This window comes from Nicotiana tabacum, chromosome 17 (genome assembly GCF_000715075.1).
Source record: "Nicotiana tabacum cultivar K326 chromosome 17, ASM71507v2, whole genome shotgun sequence".
Lineage (NCBI taxonomy): Eukaryota > Viridiplantae > Streptophyta > Magnoliopsida > Solanales > Solanaceae > Nicotiana > Nicotiana tabacum.
The window spans coordinates 3,119,771-3,136,483 of NC_134096.1; the positions used below are offsets into that span (position 1 = coordinate 3,119,771).

At 37.3% G+C, this 16,713-nt stretch overlaps 1 protein-coding gene and 1 long non-coding RNA gene across 3 annotated transcripts; one reads left to right on the forward strand and one right to left on the reverse strand.

The window, feature by feature from the left end:
- Positions 1-218: 218 nt before the first annotated feature.
- Positions 219-12,882, reverse strand: LOC107816900 (epoxide hydrolase 2). Of its 2 annotated transcripts, XM_016642649.2 has the most exons (5): positions 12,450-12,880; positions 11,264-11,446; positions 3,595-3,836; positions 2,439-2,703; positions 219-503 (listed from the first exon to the last, which is right to left on the reverse strand). In XM_016642649.2, the coding sequence occupies exons 1-4, from the start codon at positions 12,732-12,734 to the stop codon at positions 2,457-2,459; spliced, it is 957 nt and encodes a 318-aa protein (XP_016498135.1). In that variant the 5' UTR covers positions 12,735-12,880; the 3' UTR covers positions 219-503; positions 2,439-2,456. The 2 variants fall into 2 exon arrangements, with proteins under 2 accessions (XP_016498135.1, XP_016498134.1); XM_016642648.2 differs by lacking the exon at positions 219-503 and having other exon boundaries at positions 2,186-2,703; positions 12,450-12,882.
- Positions 12,883-14,320: 1,438 nt separating this feature from the next.
- On the forward strand, positions 14,321-16,226 carry LOC107816901 (uncharacterized). Its single transcript, XR_001655065.2, has 2 exons — positions 14,321-14,908; positions 16,031-16,226. It is a non-coding gene; the product is annotated as an uncharacterized LOC107816901 (long non-coding RNA).
- Positions 16,227-16,713: the final 487 nt, after the last annotated feature.

Sequence of the window (16,713 nt, forward strand, 5' to 3'; positions counted from 1 at the left end):
CATAAGCAAGACTCTACTAGATACGGTTTGCAGATTCCCTAGGACTTACATGCTCTGATATCAAGTTTGTCACACCCCAACCTTGGGAGGTGCGACCGGCACACGACGCTCGAAAGCCCATGCGAACCAACGTTCATGCTTACATCTTTTTAATCATGAAACTTGGGCCAACGCGGCCTCCAAGTACTAATACCATAATTAAAATGTGTACAACTGACTTGCAAAAGAAATATTGACATTTTTATATATATTGACAATTGTACCCAACAAAGTCATAACCAATCCTTTTACATACAACCAAACTCTAGTTTTCAAGCCTCAAAGAGTGCTAAAACATAGTACATTACTTGGTCGGACAGGGCCCCACTGTACCTAAAATAACTATAACATACATTTCGGTACCTATTAACTTCTGAACAGCTACTCTGAAGAAGTGATGTGCAACAACCAACAACTGGGACACACACCCTACTAGGGAGGGACGTCACCGGATCTATCTGCACCTCTGGGCATGAACACAGCGCCCAAAAGAAAGGGGCATCAGTATAGAAAATGTATTGAGTATGTAAGACTAAGAAGGCATGTAAATCAAAGACATAACATAAGAGATATGAATACATGATTTCAATCTGAATACCAAAGACAAGCCACCAAGGGCGCAAACTATATAAACCATAAAACTTAAAACTATGCAAGCTTCATAAAAGGTTAGCCACTCATGGAGACTCATGCACTAAATATAATATAATATTGCTCAGCTACTCTTTGAGGCATATCATTTCATATCGTACCCCGCCTCATAGAGGACTCGGTAAAGTTTATATCTTCCGTCACATCATACTTGGCCTCAGGAGGTCTCGGTTGTGCACGGCCTCAAGAGATCTCGGTCGTACCCGGCCACACAAGGTTTCGGTAGTGTTTCATAGCACATCATTCCATACCCGGCCTCATAGAGAGCTCGGTCGTACCCGGCCACACAAGGGCTAGGTAGTGTTTCACATTGTATCTCATCATACCCAACTGATCAGTGGTTGCACAATAGATGTCGTACCCGACCGACTACAATGCGGCTCAATAAAGTGTATGTATGTGTGTGTGTGTATATATATATATAAGTGCAATGCAAAGTCAATTTCCATAGATACTAAGATCCAACACAGGATGAAGCATATTTTTCCGATCTCATGACATTTCTAGAAACACTTCAAACTTGATAGAAATGTTACCGATAAGAATACATGAGAACAGTAACACTGTTTCTGGGAAGAACTTAGAACAAACCAATCTTATAACACAAAAATATTTTTTAGGGAGACACACTTACACCAAATCATGCCAAAAAAGAAAGTTGTCCTACATACCTTGTTGAAAAATTAGCTACACTTTTATGATGGTTAACTCCGCTTCCAACGAATCTCCAGAATCAATACAACAAGATAATATATATTATAATGACGATTCCGAGCTCTTTCATGCTAGATCCTACTAGATTCACTTTCGACCTTGCCTTAGACTGTTTGGGAATTCTAAAGGGGTGTTGAGACCATTTTGGGAGAACTAATGTTGGTGATATCTTCTAGAATGAGTGAGAAAGAGCTACACTACCTTTAATATTATGCCAAGTTTAGAAATTCCGCCGCTGGTACATGCAAAACGGGTCGCCCCACCTCGATTGCAGCACCCGGCGAGACAGCTGGAGTTAGCCTAATGAAACGTGTAATCCCCTTTTGACCCCTCTATCCCCGTACGTGTCACCGACCGATTGGCCGCGTCAAAAGCCCCGCATATCAATCTTTAACTTTGTGAGGTGTAACATTTTCTTTATTAATCTATTCAAAACATGCCTTGGTAATCAAGAGGCTACTAGAGTTTGTCTTATGAAGTTATCTTTCTTATGGCAGCTAGTTGACAGAGATGTGTCTCAAAACTAATGAAACTCAATGAACCTTAAAATAAAATAAAAAAAGAAAGAAAAAAAGTTAAACAAAATAAGGAAGAGCTCAGGAATCCTCCATTGAGCCTTTCTTGGAGATTGTAAGAAATAAAATAGTCAGTATGCAAAGACAGATTTATACAGGGTACTCTATCATGGTACCACTTAAACACGCGCACTTGAATAGAACAAAATAGATAAAAAAGATTCATATAATAAACCCCAACTAGTATCTAATTGAAACGTAGTTGATTGATTGAATAATCATCCCATTCAGATTTCCCTTTCTTTTTATTTCATAGAAGTGCTTCATTTCAGTCCAACCAGTTTGATTTTGTCCATAGCCAACAATTAACAGTAGCCCACAAAACTGAATTTCTTTAGAATAAGCTTTGAAGTTCAAGATACATAATATTTGCTACTAGTAAGCCAATGATCTCAAACCCCAGGAATAGCCTTTTATTCCGAATATAAAAACACATTTGGAACAAGATTGCGAGGGTACCCGTCATAAAATGACAAATCAGAACTTCTGGAAAAAGTCATAAATGTGGCCGTTAATTTCTTCTGGTTTTTCTTCGTTGATGAAGTGTCCAACTCCTTCCATGATAACTACTTCCTGCAAAAATGGCACCATTTTTTGGAATCCACCTTTGTGGATATATTCCTTCACCCCGGGCGTATTGTACGTAAGATCAAGATCCCCCACGATAAACTTAACCGGGACCTTTATTTGCTGCCCTGTCCATGGTGCAGTCAGCTCCCAGTTTCTGCAATGATTAAAAATAAGAGTTTACGTTATAGAACTGACAATGCAAAAAAGTTTTTACACAATAGCTCACTTATAAGATTATAACATTAGATTTAAGTTATATATACTGACAGTGTAAAGATTATTTTACACTATCAGAGAAATTAATTATGTGATAGCAAGTTACTTACTATTTTATCAGAATAATACATGTAATTATCTAATAAATGACCTGATGGTGTAACTACTACAAGTAAGTCTACGATAAACAATAATAGGTAATCTATAGAAATGGTGACTAACCTGCTATTACAAACAACTAACACCATATAGACTTCTTAAAAGTTTGAGTTCAACCGACTTTGCATTTGGACTGGCACTCGAACACACAACTATTAAGTTGATCCATAATAGTAAATAAATAAATCAACTAAGTATGTCAGTTTTTTTTGCGGGGAAAAGATAAAAAATACATCTCTACTACATGAAATATCTTAATTTTACCCTCTGTTTTACATCGAGGGTATTGATACCCTTGCCCGTTAGCAAATCGTCTATGAATCAACACATATGCAGCACAATTCTTAGTTCATATAAGCACAATGCCACGCAAACTGTTAGCACATAATAAACCTAAGAATTTTGTCCCCAGGGCTTTGGTCAACTTGGTCCGCTGGTAAGAGCGCAATACATAATGTGTGGGTTAGGCTCACATCACAGGTTCAATACCAGTCGCAAACAAAGACTGGTCCTTAAGTGGAGAAGAGTAGAAGGCAGGCCCATTATCCACCGAGTTCCGAACTGTGCGCCAATTGCTTTTGGGGATTTCTCGGTTATAAGAAGATAAAATAAACCCAAGAGTTATTAAGAAAATAGCTCATCCAGCGAAGAAAGTAACAAGGAAACTCACAGGTCCATTGCGCGATAATAGTTTAATCCACCAGTAAAACCTTTCTGGCTGAATTTGTTTGCATAGTAGTTGATATCCTCTTCCGACAACCAAGAGGGCAATTTGATTGGAGTATGACTTGAACCCCCAAATCCTTTCTCTTTAGATACACGAAGGGGAGCTGGATTACGAGATATTAAAAACTTTGCGATTAGTCTTGCAGTATCAACACGAGCAAACTCCTCTTCCACCTGTCCGTATTCCTAAAAATACAACACATTCAAAATTGTGGTTTATAATGATGATAAAATGATGTAATTTTTCTTTTTCGATAAGCCAATAATGATTAAATGACATCTTCAGCAATGAAGAAAGGACTCACATTAGCACCTCATAAAAACTGCAGTTTATCAAATTTGTCCATCTTTTGCCTAACACTAAACTCCAGCATAACAACCCTATTAACAATAAAAGCCAACTAGAGCTCTGTAGCTACAATGTTGAAAAATTGGAATTGTCATGTCAATCGGATGAGGATAACTAAGTAATATTCTGAAACAGCCTAAAGAAATTTTAAAACCATTTCTTTCCTAGGGGAAGCAATCTCATTTTTTATCCGAAAGGCTTTAAGTGCAATAAGAGAAGTTAGATATAATAATAAACAGAATAAAAGAGAAACATCAAGATTTCACTGAAGTTGGGCATCACAAAACAAAATATTAACCAACCATGAAAAAGATAATGAAGCGGACCCTCATAAATAAGTAACCTAAACAAACATCAGTATTTGCAAAATCAGAAGCCTAATATCATCACAACTAAGAACAAGTATACAAGAGAAACTTTCGAAATTTTCTTTGAAAAGAATACAATAATGATATATCAAAAAAAAAAAAAAGCACTTACCCCTCTTCATTCCCTTGGGTACTCAGACAGAAACTGAACAAGACTGTCAAAGAGTTAGCTGATCATGAAAGAGGCTTTCAAACATAAGCTCATAAATGATATTTTCAAATGGGGAAAACACCACCACCAAAAAGGAATTTAGAAAGAAATGCTTGCTAAATCATCTCAAAAAGATCCAGATAGATCGGATTCCTACATTAATCAAGATTCAAGAGAAATGGTCTAAAAATATCCTACATGAGAAATACAAAACTAGGAGTGGTATCTGTGAGAAATAATACACCGAAAAGCTATATTATTGATGTATTGACAATGATGTATTGACAATGATACAATGAATCCTATATATATATAATACATGTTCTACTCCTACTACATATGGGATTAAGGTTATTTACATGTAACTATTTAACTACCAAACTAACATCTACCTCCTCAAACCGGTGCATATAAATCATATGTACCAAGCTTGTTACATATATAACTAATACGAGGACCAGTGAGGGACTTGGTGAAAATATCAGCAAGCTGATCATTGGACTTCACAAATTTTGTAGCAATATCTCCTGAGAGTATCTTTTCTCTGACGACGTGACAATCAATCTCAATGTGTTTAGTCCTCTCATGGAACACCGGATTTGACGCAATATGAAGGGCAGCTTGATTATCGCACACAAGTTCCATTTGACTGATTTTACCAAATTTTAACTCCTTGAGTAATTGTTTGATCCAAATTAGCTCACAAGTTGTCATAACCATTGCTCGATATTTTGCTTCTGCACTAGACCGAGCAACTACATCCTGTTTCTTGCTCTTCCAAGACACCAAACTGCCTTCTACTAAAACATAATATCCAGACGTAGAATGTCTATCAGAAGGTGATCCTGCCCAATCAGCATCTGAGTATCCAACGATCTGTTCATGGCCTCGATCCTCAAATAATAACCATTTGCCTGTAGCCGATTTTATATACCGAAAAATGCGGACAACTGCATCCCAATGACTATCACATGGAGAATCCATAAACTGACTTACAACGCTCACAGGAAAGAAAATGTCAGGTCTAGTCACTGTGAGATAATTTAATTTATCAATCAGCCTCCTATATCTTGCAGGATCGCTAAGCGGCTCCCCCTGTCCTGGCCTAAGTTGCTCGGACACGGGTGCGGGTGTCCGACACGGGTGCGGATCTAGAAGTCAGATCCTTCGAGATATAAATTCTAAGATTCGGGGATACGGATCCTAGTACGGATACGGGTGCGGGAATCCGGCTAAATAATTTACAAAAATAAAAAATAAAAAATATCTCTGAATTATGAAAAATTTTGTGGAATACTTAAGTACAGCCTATAAAATGTAAATTTCTTTTTTATTCTCAAGTTGTGTAGATAAGTAAAGGATTGATTTCCTAGATAAGGCATGCTATTTTCTTCAAATTTACCCTAGTTTTGGTTCTGATTTCGGGAATCAAATTGTATCTTGTCTCGAATTTTTTCATCCGTTGTAGTCAAAGTACCCAAAATTGTTTGACCAGATCCAGTACGGATCCTATACCCACACTCGTACTAGTGTCGTGTCGACACGGGTGCGGCAGTAAACTGCCATGTCGGAGCAACTTAGGTCCTGGCAGAAGTTTAGAATTCGGATCTATCGGAGTGTCAATCGGTCTACAACCTGTCATTCCTATCTCCTCAAGAATGTCTAAGGCATACTTCTGTTGTGATATCACAATACCTGAACTAGACCGAGCGACCTCAATACCCAAAAAATACTTTAGTCTGCCCAGATCATTAGTCTGAAAGTGTTGAAAGAGATGTTGCTTCAATTTAGTAATACCATCCTTATCATTGCCGATAATAACAATATCGTCAACATAGACCACCTGATAAATATAGAGACTTGAAGCAGAATGCTGATAAAACACAGAGTGATCAGCTTCGCTACGAGTCATGCCAAACTCCTGGATAACTGTGTTGAACTTACCAAACCATGCTCGAGGAGACTGTTTTAAACCATAAAGTAACCAGCGCAAGACATACAAGGCCACGAGACTTCCCCCTGAGCAACAAACCCAAGTGGTTGCTCCATATAAACCGCATTCTCAAGGTCACCGTGTAGAAAAACATTCTTAATGTTCAGCTGATAGAGAGGCCAATGGCGGACAACAGCCATGGATAGAAAAAGGCGGACTGATGCTATCTTAGCCACGGGAGAGAAGGAATCACTATAATCGATCCCAAATATCTGAGTATATCCCTTGGCAACAAGACAGGCCTTAAGTCGATCAACCTTGCCATCCGGACCAACCTTGACTGCATACACCCAATGACAACCAACAGTAGATTTACCTGAAGGAAGAGGAACAAGCTCCCAAATACCATTCGTATGTAAAGCAGACATCTCGCCAATCATAGCATGTCGCCATCTTGGATAAGACAATGCTTCACCTGTAGACTTAGGGATGGAAACAGAGGACAAAGAAGATATAAAAGCATAATGAGGTCATGACAGGCGATGATAACTTAAACCGACATAATGGGGATTAGGAATAAGTGTGATTCGTATACTTTTCCGAAGTGCAATCGATGTACTAGGAAGAGACAAGTCCGCAGTAGGAGCAGGGTCAGGTTGCATGACGTGAATCAGCTAGGCCTGATGCTGGGCGCGGATGGCGATGATAAGTCAAGAGTGATGTTCCTGTGGCTGGGGATCTAGGAGGAGCCACACTAGACTCCTCAACGGTTGGAATGGGTAAGACTTCTGTGGTAGAAGATGAAGTAGGAGCTATAGTAAACTCCTCAAAGGTCGGTATAGGTAAGACCTCAAATATATCAAGGTGGTAAGAAGAGGTAAAGAAAGGTTTAAACTCAAAAAAATGTGACGTCAGCTGACATAATGTACCTACGACGATCAGGTGAGTAACAACGATATCCCTTCTGAACACGAGAATAACCAAGGAAGGCACACTTAAGAGCACGAGGAGCTAACTTATCTTTCTCATGGGCTAAGTTATGAACGAAACAAGTGCTCCCAAACACACGAGGGGGAAGAGAGTATAAGGGTGACCGGGGAAACAATACTGAATACGAAATCTGCTTCTGGATGGGAGATGAAGGCATCCGATTAATCAAATAACAAGCTGTGAGAACTGCATCGCCCCAAAAACGCAACGGAACATGAGATTCAATGAGAAATGTGCGAGCAATCTCAATGAGGTGCCTATTCTTTCTCCTCTCTGCAACCCCATTTTGCTGAAGGGTATAAGGACACGAGGTCTGATGAATAATTCCTTGAGAAGTCATAAACTGCTGAAATTGAGAGGATACATATTCTAAGGCATTATCACTGCGAAAAGTGCGAATAGAAACACCAAATTGATTTTTGATTTCAACACAAAAATTCTGGAATATAGAAAACAACTCCGAATGAATTTTCATTAAGAAAAGCCAAGTACATCTTGAATAATCATCAATGAAACTAACAAAATAACGAAATCCCAAGGTTGAACTGACTCTACTAGGACCCCATACATCAGAATGAACTAAAGAAAAAACAGACTCTGCATGGCTCTCAATACTACGAGGAAAGGAGGCTCGGGTATGTTTCCCGAGCTTACACGACTCACAATCTAATGTAGATAAACTAGACAAACTAGGAACAATCATCTGAAGCTCGGATAAACTCGGATGTCCTAAACGTCTGTGAATTAGGTCTGGAGGATCTGTAACTAGACATGCCTTGGAGGGATTGAGTGAGTTAAGGTAGTAAAGGCCTTCTGATTCAAGCCTTGTGTCAATCGTCTGTCCCGTACTGCGATCCTGCATAATAAAAGAATCATCAATAAAATATATATTACAATGGAGGGCATGAGTCAAACGACTATCAGATGCAAGACTAAAAGGAGAGCCAAGGACATAAAGAACGGAATCTAGAGTGACAGAAGGTAAGGGATTAGCTTGCCCAACTCCTTTTGCTTTAGTTTGAAACTCATTGGCTAAAGTAACAGTAGGAAGAGACTGTGAATACACAATATTTGACAAAAGTGACTTATTACTAGAGATATGATCAAAAGCGCCAGAGTCCACGACCCATGGTCTAAGAGTACTAGACTGAGAAACACAAGCAAAAGAATTACCAGCAACAGAAGTATCAGTATGAGAAACAGAGGCTACTTGTGGAGATGTCTGCTTACTTGCTCGGTACTGAAGGAACTCATTATATTCCCCTTCAGATAAAGAAAATCCTTGGTTACATGTAGTCTCGGTCTGAGCAACATAAGTATTTTTGGGTGGTTGACTATGTAAAGAATAGCACACTTCACGAGTGTGTCCAAGTTTATGGCAATAAGAACACTTAGGTCTAGATCTTCCAAAACGACCTCCTGCTCGTCTATTCCCCATAGTTTGAGATGCCCGATTTTCCACTGTCTGGGATGCAAAAACAGAGGAGTCAAGTGTCTGTGATGAGATCATTGGGTGACTTAGTGCTGCAACAAGGCGAAATAATCGAGAGAATAATTCATCAACTGTGGGGACATTCGGACTAGCCAACATCTGGTCATGTACTGAATCAAAGGTCACTAGAGATATGATCAGAAGCGCCTGAGTCCACGACCCATGGTCCAAGAGTACTAGACTGAGAAACACAAGCAAAAGAATCACCAGCAACAGAAGTATCAGTCTAAGCAACAGAGGCTACTTGTGGAGATGTCTGCTTACTTGCTCGGTACTGAAGGAACTCATTATATTCCCCTTCAGATAAAGAAAATCCTTGGTTACATGTAGTCTCGGTCTGAGCAACATAAGTATTTTTGGGTGGTTGACTATGTAAAGAATAGCACACTTCACGAGTGTGTCCAAGTTTATGGCAATAAGAACACTTAGGTCTAGATCTTCCAAAATGACCTCCTGCTCGTCTATTCCCCATAGTTTGAGATGCCCGATTTTCCACTGTCTGGGATGCAAAAACAGAGGAGTCAAGTGTCTGTGATGAGATCATTGGGTGACTTAGTGTTGCAACAAGGCGAAGTAATCGAGAGAATAATTCATCAACTGTGGGGACATTCGGACTAGCCAACATCTGGTCACGTATTGAATCAAAGGTCATTAGGGAGTCCAGCGAGTGTAAGAACTAGAAACATCTTATGTCGTTGCTCTTGTTGCTTTTCAATACTAGCAGAAATTGGCATCACCTTCTCCCAAAGTGCTTTGGCCTTTTCATCACCGTCGCTAGCCCTTTTTGTTAAATGATCTTGAACACCTTGACCTTTACACCACAACTCGACTGACGAAGCCCAAGCTAAGTTTGAACTTCCCATTAAAGGTTCTGAGGTAATCATAATACCGGAACTTCCAGAACCCGTGTTTTTAGACCCAAATACATAAACTCCCAAAGACATTGTTGGATTGAAAAGAGATCTAGCAAATTAGCACCAAATAAAACAAAGAATCAATTGTAGTTGCCGGAAAACTGCTGGAAAAAAATACTGTAATTGCAGGAAAATTTTCGAAGTGCTCGGAATAAAAAAAACAAATTACGGGTAGGCTCGGAATTATAGGGCGATCCAACTGTTCTAAAGAAGGGTTTTGAAAAAATGGCCGGAAAGGGCTACACGCGCCAGCGCGTGGAATAGATCTCGCCAGAAAAAACTGCCTTCGGTCGGCGCGTGAGTCGGCGGCTGCCGGAGGTGTTTGCTAGGGTTTGGTCGTCGGGGGTTGGAGGACCTTGTGGTGGTGTTGGTTTTTTGCACAACAACGATGGAAATTGGTTTTGACGAAAAAATAGCCCTAAAAGGTCGCTGGAATTGAAGCACGGCGACTGTTTCGACTGGGTTTTTTTTTCCGAATGTTTTCTCACTGCCGCTCTGATACCATGTGAGAAATAATACACCGAAAACTTATATTATTATATTATTGATGTGTTGACAATGATACAATGAGTCCTATCATGTTCTACTCCTACTACATATAGGATTAGGGTTATTTACATGTAACTATTTAACTACCAAACTAACAGTATCAATTGAAGCATTTGTAACCTCAATTTTGTATGGCTTTTCCGTAATCTGCCATCCAAAAAATAGAGAAAACCCTAGCTCACTTAAACCGGGACAAGTACAGTACTAATCTTTTGCAAGGTGCTTTTGAAACTTGCATATTACCGGTATCAGCACAAAACCCTTCCCTCTTACTCATGATCTATTCACCAAAAAGTTCACTTCTTTAGGACTAATAACCAAGCAATAGCATAGCATTCACAAAATCCAAAGAATGTAAGTCGATTAAATAGAGAAATGATACACCATATCGGATAGCGAATGCCAGATACAGAAATTTGAATCCCAAAACTCATTTCGATCACAACCAATGCAATATGAACACCCAAGTCCAGCAAAATCATTCAAACAGAGAAATTGAAAGTGATTGTATCACCAAAATCCTGACTTTATCCCTAGTGCAGCAAGGAAGATTATACAACAATCAACATTAATCAACTTCTCAAAATTCCAAAATAATTGGAGTTAGCCACATAGATCATCTGTATTCTATACAGAGAATTCGTTAAAGTTAGAATATTCTTAAGCTCGCTGTCAATCTATGGCAACCATCCTCTTCTATCCAAATTTGGAACCAGCTATACTTTGTGAAGCATCGGATGGGCAGAGTTAAAAATATCATCGAACAATAACTAAACCTCAATCCCTTTCCACATTATTTGTACCTATTGGAGGATCGTATAACAGTTAAAAGAAAACAAAATAGGAGAGGAAGGTGCGGCAAAAAACCTGAAATCTGCAAATATAGTAATCATCCCCGAGAACAGCACGCATAGATTCAATAGGCTTTCTCTTCGGATGCCTAGGGTGGAAGACGACGCTCATGTTAACCAGAGCCTTGATCCTATCAGGTCGAAGAAGGCACAAGTGCCAAGCTATAATAGCACCCCAGTCATGTCCAACAAGGAACACCTGAATAATCATAAGCAAATCCAGCATATAAGTAATAATGTGCTTCCAGTATTTTAACTCGAAATATATATGTATATTCAAAATTCTAAACAAAAAACTTTGTAAATCTGTATATATATTAAGTGGCGCATCCACTGTCTATATAGTAGCGGGACACCATCATCTCTAGATCCTAGATTAGCGTCTGATTACTCGAACTACTATTAGGTACATACAAAGTCTAAGAAGGCTCTCTATTTGTATGATATTAAGTGCTCCATATTAAATTCTAGATTCGTCTCTAGCCTGATCGAGACTCAAGTATCAAAAAGGGCAACGATTATGAAGAAGGGCAAATTCATACAGGCAAATTCAACATTTAAGTAGCAGATCCACTTGCATTCACTTCTTGAAACTCGAACTATTAACTGATGCATCCCCTATCTATTTATTATAAGTTGTGTACTTGTGCACCACTATCTTCAGATCCTAGATTGGCCACCAATTGAACTATCTATATGTATACAGAAAATTTAAACAAATTGTTTACGTGTAATATTAAAGAGTTTAACTTTTGTACGCTGACAAGACGACCTGCAACAAATGTTATATCGATTTAAATACTGATAGTAAAAAATTTATTTATACCGACAATACATATATAAGTTAAATCCAATGGAGTATTAAATAGTGCATAACTGTCTACATATTAAGTGTTGCATACATTAAATTATAGAGGCGCCTCTGACTTGATAGGATCGAGGCACTGATTAATATGAACTATATATATGTATAAAGAATTCAAACAATTTTTATATGTGTAATAATAAAGAGTTCAACTTTTGTACACTAAGAATTAGTAATTTTTTACACTATCAGGTTAAGACGACTCATATAATTATCTATAATAATCCTCATTTAATATAACATACACTTCCTTCGACCCAAATTGATTAGGCGCACAGTTTAAGTTGAATTCAATATTAAATGGCTCCATACTTTAAATTCTAGATTCGGCTCTGACCTGATCGAGACGCAAAGTATCAAGAAGGGCAATAAGGTCACCAACGATATGAAATACTGTATAACTAGAAGGAGAAGGAGGCGCATCCGTGTCGCCATAGCCACGTAGGTCAGGAGCTATTGCACGGTAACCTTTGGATGAAAGAGCAAGCAATTGATGGCGCCATGTGTACCAGAGCTCAGGGAATCCATGGAGGAATAGAATTGCAGATTGGCCTTCACCAATTTCAGCTATGTGCATATTTATGCCGTTTACTGTGAGATTCTTGTGCTGTATTTTCTCCATGTTTGGTGTGTGTGTTGCTTTTTTTGGGTTATTGCTAGAATTTGAAGAACAAAAGAGAAGGCTTTTGACTATTGAGCTCCCAGCAAATGAGAAATGGAGTACTGTATGTTTAAGTTCAATGTACCGTGTAAAAGATAATATTTTTTTACAAATGATTGGTAACCTTGTTATTCTTCGAAGCTTTATAGAGTATATAGATTTGGTTGAAATTAGGGGAAAAAAGAATTCCAACGCTTGTGGTGAAAAATAATTTTTAAAAGTTTAAAGCTGTATTTGGAAATGTATTATGCTTAGAAAAAATATTGAAGTTTTATGAGTGGAAGAATTTTTGAAATCTGAAAAAAAAAAAAATCAAAAACTAATCAACTTTCATGAACAAATAATGTTTTAATTTTTTTTTTAAAAAAAAAGGTAGCCAAAATCTATATCCAAAGGAGAGCTTAATCTATAATCAAACGTCTTGAAAAATAAAATTGTCTCGTGGTCCGACCCTCTTCGAATCCCGCGCATAATAGTAGCTTAGTGCACCGTACTTGTCAAATATAAATTTTACCTCACTTCCCAGCACATATTTGGATTATTCAAGCCCCAAGGTAGATATCGAACACTAAATAATAAAAAAGAATGTGCTCCATTTTATATCGGGGTGTTTGACTGAACTCCGTTCATTTCAATTTATTTTAAAGTTTATGAGAGTGTTTTACCCTTGTAGTGATACTTATTTTTAAATGACATCCACATTGCTCATAAATATTTATTTTTTATTTCAAATATTTTTTATAATTTAATACATAACAATTTTCGCACACATATCTTGATTATTCAAGTTTCAAAGCCAATATCAAATACTGAATATAAAAAAAATGCTCCCTTTATACTAATTTATGTCGGGATGTTTGACTAGCTCACTAAATAAAAGAGTGTCATATAATTTGAGACCATGAGAGTAATAAATATTGTCTTGTCACTATCTAAAACTTAAATCTTTCAATTATTATAGAAAATTATAATTTTAATGTAATTAAATCAATAATAATAAGTTATTTGCCATCTTATATGCGAATAACTTTTTACCGTTGCCGTGATTGGTAAGCCAATTGATTGTTCAAAGTTTGAAAAAGAAAGTTGACTTTTCAAAGGGTTGTCATTAATTAAATTTGTAATTTAGATTTCTATATATGATATTTTTAATTTTTATCATAATTTGCATCGAATACTTCTTTGGAAAAAAATAAATTAAACGATAGTGTAAATGCCTAATTTTGCACTTTCTTTTTCTTTCTTTTTATGTTTATTATGTTTGTATGTGTAGGATTTTTTTAGTTGTTTATAGTTAATTAAAAGAGAATAAGAGTGTAGCATAAGTTGTGTTATTAGCTAATTGGGCCAAATTGGCCCCAAAATCGGAGCCCAAAAGCACCTGGACCCGGTCCAAAATGAGGCCAACCCGTTGGAGTCTTTAAACAACATAGTTTCATAGTAAAACTAAGTCGTTTCATTTAGTATCCCAGAGATTGAGTCTCATTCGTTTGATCTCTCTTGATCCAATGGTCCACGATCAATCTTCAACTAGGTAATTGAGACTTATACAGACTGAAATTTTGCCACATTTTCCCCATAATTCTTCTTCTCTCCTTCCCTCTTCACTCTCTCTCGTCCCTCAGACTTCTCCACCGCCCCCCCACGGCGGCGGCGCACGTCCAAACACCATCAAAATTTCACCATCTCTTCCTCTCTTCATTCTCTACACCAATCCAAACCCCTAAAATCCTAACCAATCTCCTTAAATCTAGCCTTGACCAAAATCCTAGCTTACTTTGTTCTTGAAATTTCTCGAGTTTTAGCCGCCCGCACACCATAACACCTACATAAATGGATAGATCTGAAAGAAATCTATCCATTCCTACCAATTTTACCCCCGAAAGCACCACCACTACCGGCCAACCACCTTCACTGCCGCGACCACCCTACTGCCGCGACCTCTCCACCGCTGAGCCATTGTTCTTGGATGAACACGATCACGTAGTCTCTTTTTATCTTTGACACGGTGCTGGATTCAACTCTGGTTCGCCAGAGTTTGTGTTTTTCGGCATTTGTCGTTGAGAAAAAGAGGCTTGGAGGTCGATTCACCGTCTATTTGTGTCGTACTACTGGTTTGAAGGTCGAGCGCTTAGGTAAAACCTTTACCTTTTCCTCTGTGCTTTTTATTTACTGTTTCAATGCTATTTGATTATAGTTCTCTTTTTAATTTAAATTAGGTTAGTAGTCGTCTTAGTTTAACACTTAATGTAGTCTCTCTTTCGATTGGCAATTAAGATTAGGTTTTAATTTGTGTTATATGCTTATGTTTTTTCCTAATTATGTAATCCGTGCTTTTGATTTTGTTAAATTAGGATAGTTGTTCTAGTTTAGTTTCAATAAATACTAACTCGTATCGATTCTTGTTATTTAAAGTTTTGTTAATATCGGTTAATTATTGTTCGTTTGTTCTTGATTATCTGTTTGGTTTAGTTACTATGAGTTTATTTAGTTTGATGTTCTGATCAGTTCATAACCAATTCCTCGGTAGGTTGTTACAATTGTTGTAATGAGTTTATGTTTTCAAACAGGTCGTTTGGTTTCAAATTGCTTTTTGAATTATGTTGAAGTGTTGTTAATCGAGCTGTTACTTAGCAAATGATGTTTGTATGTTTTGGTTGATCACTTGAGTCTAGTTACATGGTTGCTTGTGTTTCAGTTTGAATCAAATAGAGTGGTACTAATTTGGTGTAAAGTTGAAAGCTAGATATGTTAATTATGAAATAGGTACATGTTAGTTTGCTTTTACTGTTTTAAGCATGATGGAAAATAGGCTTTGTGTCAGAATTTGATGAAAAGAGGACTATTTTGGCATACAAAAGTTAGTCCTTTTAGACAGATTTTTGGTGAATCAAAATCTGTCCAAAAGGACTTATTTTTCCTACTTAAAAGATACATCTTGACACACTTACGGATAATCTGGACACTCTATGAAAGACACAACAAAAAGAGAGTAAAAAGGCATCAGTTGAACATCAAAGTAAGCTGAAAAAACTGGAAATTTGTGAGTTCTTTCTTCCTTCATTTTTTTAAGTCACTGAACTTCAAGTTTGAGTTTCTAGGTCATTTCGGGTTCAAAATATTATTGTTTGGTTGTTGTTTTCACCGCTGGAAGTTGGCTAGTTTGATGTTGTTCGTTAGTTTGTACTTCCGGAGTTCCATCTTTGCTATAGTTTGATTGTCAGCTCTTCAGGTAACCCTTAAACTTTGTAATGCAGATTTTATAGTAAATGATTAAAGATAAGGACCATTTAAGCTCTTCAAGTGTTAAAGTTTAATCAGTTATTAATAGCGTATAGATCTGAAATGTGTAACTTCATATATATTTTTTCTAGTTTCTTTTCTTGTACTTTTGAGCTTGCTTCTTGTTTTGCTTTATAAGACACTAAAGTTTAGCCATGAAGTTCCCCACTATTTTTCTTGTTGTAATTAAGCCCTCGTGATGTTACTTTTGAATGACAAATGCTTAAGCTAAATTAGATTCTTAGGTGAGTTCAATGTTCAAAAGGGAAGTCCCAAATACTTGAAGTTTGTTTAGATGGAATATAACTTGAAGTTTGAAAAGTAGGCTCTCTATTCATGCGTTTATTAATGTATAGAAGAAGTTAGTTGTTGGGTTTGGCATATCTATATAGCCACGTTTAGAGTTTTTATTACTTTGGTTTTATTAAATATCTGTGAAGTTAAATGAAGAATAATAGTGAATAGTGAATTGGAATGGAGGTTGGCACGGTGAATGTGTTAGTTTCGGTATTGAAATTGGGCTATTTAGAGATGTGCAAGTTTAAATATTCTTTTTTAATTCTTGTCCAAATTAGTATTAGGTGATGTAGTAATACTTAATAGAGATAAATTTTTGAAATTAACAAAAGAGAAGTTGGATTTGAGTAAGTAGGCCACA